The sequence below is a fragment of the Cydia amplana genome, chromosome 19, assembly GCF_948474715.1.
Source record: "Cydia amplana chromosome 19, ilCydAmpl1.1, whole genome shotgun sequence".
Taxonomy (NCBI): domain Eukaryota; kingdom Metazoa; phylum Arthropoda; class Insecta; order Lepidoptera; family Tortricidae; genus Cydia; species Cydia amplana.
In genome coordinates, this window is record NC_086087.1 from 2,367,265 (window position 1) to 2,376,798 (window position 9,534).

General features: G+C 41.0%; 2 protein-coding genes and 1 non-coding gene across 3 annotated transcripts in view; 1 reads left to right on the top strand and 2 right to left on the bottom strand.

Moving 5' to 3' along the window:
• Positions 1-626: 626 nt before the first annotated feature.
• The window catches only part of LOC134657101 (ataxin-2-like protein), a 67,862-nt gene continuing 58,954 nt past the window's right edge, over positions 627-9,534 (bottom strand). The window contains exons 18-21 of the mRNA XM_063512654.1: positions 3,632-3,728; positions 2,867-3,006; positions 1,454-1,735; positions 627-759 (exon numbers count right to left, since the gene is read on the bottom strand). Of these exons, the coding sequence (XP_063368724.1) occupies positions 634-759; positions 1,454-1,735; positions 2,867-3,006; positions 3,632-3,728 (645 nt within the window). The 3' untranslated portion in view covers positions 627-633. The remainder of the gene's footprint in view (positions 760-1,453; positions 1,736-2,866; positions 3,007-3,631; positions 3,729-9,534) is intronic.
• LOC134656750 (retinol dehydrogenase 12-like) lies at positions 5,735-6,796 on the top strand. The gene has a single exon (XM_063512266.1). It carries the CDS (start codon positions 5,851-5,853, stop codon positions 6,784-6,786), a length of 936 nt encoding a protein of 311 aa, XP_063368336.1. The 5' UTR covers positions 5,735-5,850; the 3' UTR covers positions 6,787-6,796.
• Trnal-cag (transfer RNA leucine (anticodon CAG)) lies at positions 9,227-9,310 on the bottom strand. Its single transcript has one exon. It is a non-coding gene; the product is annotated as a tRNA-Leu (tRNA).

Below are 9,534 nucleotides of genomic sequence, written 5' to 3' on the forward strand. Positions count from 1 at the left end.
CTATCACGGTTCGTGACAGACGGACGGACGGACGGACAGCGGAGTCTTAGTAATAGGGTCCCGTTTTTACCCTTTGGGTACGGAACCCTAAAAACTACGAATATGTAATTGGAGAATCTCTCCCTAATCTGTGTAACGAAAGTTATGTGAACCCATAAAACGAAAAAGTAGTCCTGTTTGTGAAGACGTGCTCGGGCCGAGACAAACGCACGCTATTCCTCGGGCGGAACACATTTCTACACAGCGAGCGGCGAAACCCGGCAATTTTCTTACGAGACAGCACAATCTATATGGACCGACCGATCACAACATTCTGACTAAATTAGTATTTTAATATCTGGAAGACATACAAACTTAAAGATGCGCGTTTTCCCAGAGATAACCCCCATATAGAAAATTTGCCGTTTCCGAGATCCCCGAAATATATATGTACATACAAGAATTGCTCGTTTAAAGGTATAAGATACAATCGTGATATAAAAGAGAGCTTTTCAGTCGAATACCGTGTTTAGACCACGAAGCTTGCTGAGTTGCGTAAGTAAGGTACAAATTTAACAAGAAAAAAACGACAACAAAATAGAAATCCAAATCATAATCACAATGAACTAAAATCAAAACCACAATGAATTAATGTTATACCTGCAGCTGGTGCGGATGTGGCTGCGGCGGCGAGGCGGTGGGCGGCGCGTGGTTGAGATAGGCCACGTGGTGGTGGTGATGGTGCTGCCCGCCCCCGGGGCCCATCAGTGGGCACAGCACCTGTGGGACCATCACGCGTTAATAGGGTCAACTTGTAAAAGGTGGCTGCCACTCTCAAGTTATTCTATGCCAGTTTGAGGCCATTTATGATGGATTTTAACAGTTTTATCAGTAACTGCATACAACTTATAAGTTACAATTGGATGTAATTTTGCAAACGAGAACGAATCCCACCTTTTTTTGTATTAGTTCACTTCTAACTTGTTAAATGGTAATCTGATTTCAATTAAAATCGATTTTAATAGCCCGTTTCGGGACATCAGGGTACTAAGTTATAATTTTCATCATCATCATTGAAAACAATCACATATTAGGATTAAATGGATTTGGTTTGTCAAGTCATTGGCAAACAATGAACTTTGTACTCACTAGACCAATTGCTATTACAATAAATTTTAATTAATATTTACGGATTCTATTGGATTAACTTTATAATTTGTCGAAATAACAATTAAACTTTTCAACGACGCGGGCGACGAGCGACGAGGCGGGCGGCGCGATCAGTGCACGAGTTGCAGTCGCCGCGAGCACTCGAGCCTGAGGAAGGACCCCCGAAGGGTCCGAAACATGTCGCCAATAGCGACTAAAAATTCAAGCGAGTGAAACCGTTGCCCTATAAACAGTTTGAAAATATGTCTCACGAATTAAACTTTTGTAAAATAGACTATAATTTAACAATATAGCGTATACTGACCTGGAAAGGCGGCTGCTGGTAGTGGTGGTGCGGATGCGGGTGTGGATGCGGATGGGGATGCGGATGCGGCTGCATGGGATGCGTGTGTGTGTGTGTGTGCTGGTGCTGGTGCGGCGTGTGCGCGGGCGAGGGCGGCGGGTAGAGCGCGGGGGAGGCGGCCGCGGGGGAGGGGGCGGGGGGCGCGTACTCCGGCATGCTCATCGACCCCATGGACTGCATCGACTGCATCGACTGCATGGACGACACGCCGCCGCCGTGGTACATGCGCACTTGGAAGTTCGGCTGCAACAAACACAGTATCTTAGTATTGACGATCTATTAACACATTCATTGCCAGGGCGCGCCAGGCCACAAAAATGTCTTCATATAAAGCTGTAGTACCACGATCCCGACAAGCTGACAATCGCTATCGCTTCGACAACGAAACGCTTTGTGTCTCTCTACCGCTCTTCCATATTAGTGCGACAGTGACAGTCGCGTTTCGATCGTTACGGAGCGTAAGCAATTGGCACGTTGGCTACGCGGCCAGAGCCCGTACCATGAGTCACTGACAGTGTCAAAACTGACATAAACGCTTTCGAGAAAGTAATTTAGGGTGGAATCACATCTGTCAGCATCGAGCCGCATTTTGTATATGAGAAATTACTCGTACGCATGCTTCCAGCTTTCCGATGCGTACGCATCTTCATACTAACGACCGATTTCTCATATACAAAATGCGGCTCGATGCTGACAGATGTGATTCCACCCTTACTTTCCATACATCTCGCTTGCACCAATATGCGAGTACGAGCGAGATGCATAGAAAGTAAGTTACGTTCTCGATAGCGTTTATGTCAGTGCCAAACTGGTGGTAGTGTTTGAATAATACGTTTACGGTTGGTTTTACGGTTTAAGTCACTCAAAACAAGTGAGTAAAACAAGTAAGTGACTTAAAACAAGTGAGTCTAAACCGTAAAATTATTCAATGTTAGCATGTCTCACAACAGTTTAAATTCGATTGGTGGTAGTGTGGTGCAACCGACCGTAAAGCAAGTGTAGTAGGGTTGCCAGATCGAAAGGCGCTATTATCGGGAAAAAATATCAATTTTTCGGGATTTTGGGCCTTAAGTCGGGAAAAAAAACCATTCAAACTAAATTAATTGTATTAAAAACAACGATATTTTACATTATTGGCACTCAGTCAGCTGCTCCGCCCACTCTCGCCACGCGCGCCCCGCGCGCGCGCTGACGGGCTCGACGCGGGTCGCTTGCTCGCTCGACGACAGTTCGGAACTTGAAATTATTGTTTATGACGTGAAGCTGTTTTTCGGGACAATTTTCACTTTGTCGGGAATCGGGAACCCATGCTAAAAATCGGGAGAATCCCGCCGAATCCCGACCATCTGGCAACCCTAAAGTGTAGGTACTAACCACATGTTGATAGTGGAGGGCCGGTTGCTGCTGGTGGTGCGGGGGCGGGTACACGGCCGGCACAAAAGGCTGCATGGGAGCCGGCGTTAGCAGGGGTTGTCCGGTCGCTGTGGCCACGCCTACGCCGCTGCCCACACCCACTGGGGGAGAAATTATTATGTTAATGGGACACCTTCGGTATGAAATGAACAGATCGGCAGGAGAAACAATTGGAGCAATCCATATTTTAGTATTTGAGATATAAAATGGCCATTAAAGTAATTAAAGTTGTATAGGGTAATTCGCCAGTAACTGGCCACCTGTTAGTAATTGGCCACCCTAAACTAAAAATGAATTCTATTCACCTATAAACAGAATTCATTTTAGTATAAGGCGGCTAGTTATTGAAGGCTGGCCAGTTATTGAAACCGTATTATATGACACCGTAAGATTGTGAACCCGTTAGTTTATAATCTAACGTAGGTTAGGTTAGATTATTATCTCCTTACCGTCAGTTTATAATGTAACTAGCTAGATTATAATATGACGAGTGTTTACAATTTTACGGTGACATATATACTAAAATGAATTCTGTTTATAGGTGAATATAATTCATTTTTAGTTTAGAGAGGCCAGGTATTGGCCAGTGGCCTGATACTGGCGAATTACCCTACCTACCAAAATCTCAAAACCACTGTTAGTAGGATTTATCCGAGTTTGAAATTAAGCTTTCGTGGGCCTTATCTCGTTGGAGTAAGGTTCAGGATGGCCAATGATGGTACGCACCTTTTCTGAAGTTCCTCTGCTGCTGGGCGGGCAGCGGGCCGTGCTGCCCCGCGCCGCCCGCCACCGCCGCGCCGCCCCCCATAGCCCCGTACGCCAGCTGAAAGTAACACGTGTCTTTAGCGTGAGCAACAGAGTCGGTTTCAGATTGTTATGAGAGATTTGTTCAAGCTATTTTTGCAGCCGACTTTATCGCCTTTCGTTTTCAGATTTATGCAATGAACTGTATTAATTTTCTGAATGTTGACCCTACATTCATCAATTTCACAGTTATAGGCAGTTCCACGAGAGTTGAGGTGAATGATTACACACACAGCTACATGAAGTACTGATTGCAGAAAAAGTGAATGAATGAAATGAGCGAGTGAATGTAAATGAAAATAAAAACGCTTAATTGTATTTTTAATAGGAATCAAAAACAGTAAAAAATAATAATAATATATGTTGCTATCGCTAGCAGACGTGTTGAGCGCATGTAGCATGGTTCCATTTTTATCGCCTGTCACTATGCCCGTCACTTTCGCACTTACGTGACAAGCGATAAAAATACGACCATGCTACCACAGCTGGTCATTAGTGTGATACGCACTTAAGTGGTAAAGCGTCGTATCATGATAAGTATCATGAATGTAATATTTTAACTGGATCTGGCATGAGGGGTGAGGGGAAATGACCGAACGGGATAGTCTTAAGGCCTGTCTCCATATTGCGCGGCAAACTATCGAACATTGGCTCGCGAGGCAGCCGCGCGCAATGGATACCGGGTTGGCTCGCGAGCCAACGCGATCTGATCGAGTTGGCTCGCGCGGCAGCCCGGTATCCATTGCGCGCGGCTGCCTCGCGAGCCAATGTTCGATAGTTTGCCGCGCAATATGGAGACGGGCCTTTATGTATCTTTCAGTACGAGTAGCAGCGAAAGCGCTATTATTGTTTGTCCTTGTCACAGTCTCACTTTTTTTTTATTCCCCACCGTAAATTAGTATGGATTAATTATGGTGGGCAACAAATAAATTCGACCAATCATAGTGTCGCATTGCCTATGTTTTGTCCCTCACGGACGCACGCGTATACCACATCCATTAGGATCCTACCATCTAAGATAGGTATAAATATTTCTATACGTTGGACATGTAATAGTAGGTATTTTTTAATATATATGCTGGTAATGTGGAACTTATTAAACCGCCTTTAGGCTCATGATCCTAGATATTAAACCCACGTGCTTTTTTCATTATAATTATCGAACTTGTGCGATAAAGTATGATAACCTGATTCAGTTTATAGTACTCTATAGTAGATACCTACTGTAAATATCCGTCACGGTTGATAATTGGTTTCATACAAGATACATAATTGAAAGATTTAAATCATACAATGCATCAATGATAATTAATAAATTACATTAATTAGACATGCTTTTTCCATCGATAAATCAAATCGGATAGGACTTTGACATTGCATAAGGATAAGGTACCACGCGGACCCACGTGAGTACTACATTGAGTCTTAGAACAACGTACTAAGGTATATAATTGATTGGGCTATACAATAATGTATACTCTCGATATAAGTTTAAGGTCGCGAATAACGTCGCTACAGATAACGTACTTGGTGACCTGATTATTAACTCCCCGATGATTAGATTATTATTCATTACATCCGTGAGTATGTTTGTGTGTTATATTGTTTGAAAGGAATTATGATAATTGTTGATTAATCTTGAGAAGAATTCGTTTGAGGGATAAAATAACTAAAACTACTTAGTTTCAAAACGAAAATGTAGGGTTTTTAAATTATTTAGGTCACTAGAAGTAGCAACGGGTACACTAACCAACATAGTGATATCAATAAACGGTTTTAATGTATGAATTTGCATATGCACGCCGCAATTCAGATTATGCATGTGATTATGATATTCTGTTAAAATTATTGATTGATTGTGTATATCTTAAAACTGAACGATAATAATGGCAGCATATAATAGATCTTTTAAAACCCATATGATGATTTATGAACCTTTCGCGACAATGAAGAATTTACTTATTTATGCATTCGTGCAAAAACGGTACTGTGCTATTGAATAAATCAATAACATTACATACTTAAAATACCAAGTAAAGCCGCATCAAAACCCAAGTATCACTAGCACGATTAAGCCTGACTTTTGCCCCCAGATAGCACCACAGTCACTCAACAAACTCTGTGACCGGCGGTCGTTCAACATGTGGTACTTCTGGCTTGGTGCGTTCTTCGTGTTCCTCAAGATTTATAATAGATTGACTTCAGGGATATGTTACTCTGACACTGTTATGACGGGGAAAGTGGTGATAGTAACGGGTGCGAACAGTGGTATAGGGTTCCAAACGGCTATGGAGATAGCTAAGAGAGGTGCCAAGGTGATCTTAGCGTGTCGGGACGACGTTAAAGGGAAGCGTGCCGAAGCATCTATAAAGAAGGTTGCGAAGAATAATTTAGTTAGATACGAATATTTGGATTTAAGCTCGCTAGCTTCTATAAGAAAGTTCGTGGACGAGTTTAAACAGAGGGAAGCTAAATTGGATGTGTTGATTAACAACGCCGGTGCTAGCGGTATGGGTGGTAAGAAAACTGGGGACGGTATAGTGAGGGATATGCAGGTGAATCATTTCGGGCCGTTTTTGCTGACGATTCTCCTCGTGCCGTGGCTGAAAAAGGGTGCTCCTAGCAGGATCGTCAACGTATCGTCCTACTTCCATAGATTCGGAACAATAGAGGATATAAATGAAGAAGGAAGGTACAGCTCCTATAGGATTTACGCTAACAGTAAGTTATGTAACGTTTTATTCAGCAATGAGTTGGCTAGAAGATTGGAAGATACCGATGTAGCGGTGAACAGTTTGAACCCGGGGCAGGTTAATACAACATTTTATAAGAACGCAAAGTTCTTGGAGAAGTTAAGGAGTATGGTGCTGTTCACGTTTTTCAAGAGTCCCTGGGAAGGTGCGCAGACGTCTATTTTTCTGGCGATTTCTGAGGACTGTGATTTTATGTCGGGGAAGTACTTTATGGACTGTGAGGAGAGTAAGATGTCGTTCAAGGCCACGGATGAGGAGGACGCCATGAGGCTGTGGAGGATGTCTGAGGAACTAGTCAAGCTGAAGCCGGAGGAAGCTATTTGAGTTAGCGTTTGATGTAACTATAGAAAAATGACTAGTAAGATCAACAGAATGGGGCAAAAACATCACAGTGTGGATTTTGATTTCTCTAAAACCCTAGATGTACGCAGTGATGCTCTGACGCTAGATTGTAACACATACCACAAAACGCATTACTTAAATCAGTGATCTAACTACGATAGAGTTGCATTTGTGAATCTTATTATTATTTTATTTTGTTGATTATCAGAAATGGAGATTCATCAATGAATTGTCACGACAAGTAGATGTAAGAGCTATAGAGCGGGCTGAATCATCATCATTCTCTTGCCCTTGTCCAGTCGCCGTCAGATATATCGGAGCGGCCGAGGTGTTCACAAATATCTGAACAAAGCCCCTACTATCAAGACGTTAAAGTGCATGTTCACATATTTTTGAGCACCTTGGCCGCTGCGCTTTATCTGATGGCGACTGTCCCATTAACTTGGGGTCGCGGTGCATGTCCATACCTCTCTGTCGCTGGTCATCTCATCATTCACTTGCGTCCGTGTCATGTCATCTCTCATTTGTTAAAGATACTAGCGACCCGCCCCGGCTTCGCACGGGTTAACAAATTATACAAAAACCTTCCTCTTGAACCACTCTATCTATTTAAAAAAAACCGCATCAAAATCCGTTGCGTAGTTTTAAAAATCTAAGCATACAGACAGACAGACAGACAGACAGACAGACAGCGGAAAGCGACTTTGTTTTATATTTAGTGATTATAAAATTACTGATGATCTTTTCCATGTTGTGAGTTTTAAACTTAAATGTATGTAGAAAGAATTGTTTCGTTAAATTACTGTGTAATGCTATTTTGTATCTGTATAAGGTTTTCCTTTTCCAAATAGTAAATTATTTAACCGTGTGAAAGTTGCAATAGCGATTGCAAGTGTAATAGATTTAAGTAATAATTGTCTGTATGTAGGTACTATTTATTAAACTAATTATTTTTATAAAATAATATTAATTTATCTTTAAAAAAATTAATAAAAACCCGATTTCTCTTAAGACAAATACGTTCATAATATATCAACCTATTGTACTTCAGGTATAAATATAACTGTTCGACATCAAATGTATTTAATATTTTTCAAATTTTATTTAATATTTCATTTTAGTGCTGACAAAGAGGTCTGAAGAGAGACGTAAGCTGAAGACGCCAGTTCGATTCCGGCCTCAGCCACTGTAGGGGTAGGTCAATTTTTTTATTATATGACATCTCGTTTTATAAACGTAATGAATCTGTTAAAGATCCGTCAGACATCGTACAGTCAGCAGCAGAAGTTGCTAAGCGGGCGTGATGTTCAAAATTACCTTGACACGCTCTTATTCTCTTATAACAATAAAGTCGCGTCAATATAATTTTGGGCACCTCGCCCGCTTAGCAACTTCTGCTGCTGACTGTACAGTGTACAGTAGGTACAACTAAAGCAACCTTTGCTCTGCATGCACACGCGTGGGGTCTTATCACAGCGTATCAATTCACGTGTTGGTATGATTGTGACAAGATTGTGATAAATCGGGTCCGGTTGTGAAGATCAAATGACGTCAGACATTACACAATTTCAAAAAAACAGGGACGCTCACCATGTCCCCTTAAATATTAACCTAATAACCTTTTCGACGCCTTGTGAAACACAAAAGCTGTCTTAAAACTGAAATTGAACTTCCATCTATACGTAGGTCTATGTTGCTCCGTGGTCTGTGACGGATCCCTTCCTAGCATTCGATGTGTAACCGTAATTCTTATAGTAGAGATGCGTTTTTGTTTTATTTACGATGGCAAGTATGTTGCCGCTACAGACTAAAGTTAATCCGTCTTTGGCGTTGGACCGACGGTGCGGATATATCCGCCATTGGCATCAAAAAGGTTAAAGAAAATAAAAGCAACGCGATATAAAAAAAACTGTAGACTATGTTGTCTATGTTAATGGACCTAGCATGATACAGTGTCATAGACATAGCGTGTCTACAAATAACCAACCCGTTAACACTAGCACATCAAATATAACAAATTATAACATATCGGAATGTAAAGTTTACAAACTCCTACCTCCTTGTTAAGATTATTACAAATCACTTTTTATTGTAAATAAAGTACATGTTAGTTAAAACTTACTTTTTAATACTATCAAACGACAGATATTAGCAAAAACACGGCAAACGGATTAGTGACATCAAATTAAAGCCAAAAATGAGGCAAACACGTAAAATTATATTATATTCATAATTTTTGCAGAGTACTATTGCAGAGTAGATTTTTTAAAAATAAAAACACTTTTTCTAAATACATAATTTTAAAAATTTAAAACTGAAAATACCATTACAACTGTGATTATTTTTAACAAGGATAACAATTTAAATCAAAATATATCAAAATGACGCAATATTGTTGGTACGCAAAAAAATCAAAAAGTTATGTCAGAAGTGGGATTCGAACCCACGCCCACAGAAGTGGACTGCGACCTGAACGCAGCGCCTTAGACCGCTCGGCCATCCTGACTTGTCCTGACTGAGCGAAATAAACATCAGCTTGCTAACGGCTCGCTCTTAAAATAGATCAGTAGATAAACGAGAGAATAATTTTCGTGTTAGATTAAATTATACGAGTACATAATATCAAAGAGAATTTAGTATAGAGGCGGAATCTCAAAGTAAATCTACTGCCATCTTTCGACACATGATTAAAACTTTTAGAACGCCATTGCACTTTGATCCTTATTTTTT

Excerpts from the sequence above, each read along its gene's own strand:
- LOC134656750 (XM_063512266.1), top strand. The coding sequence starts at position 5,851 with ATGTGGTACTTCTGGCTTGGTGCGTTCTTCGTGTTCCTCAAGATTTAT.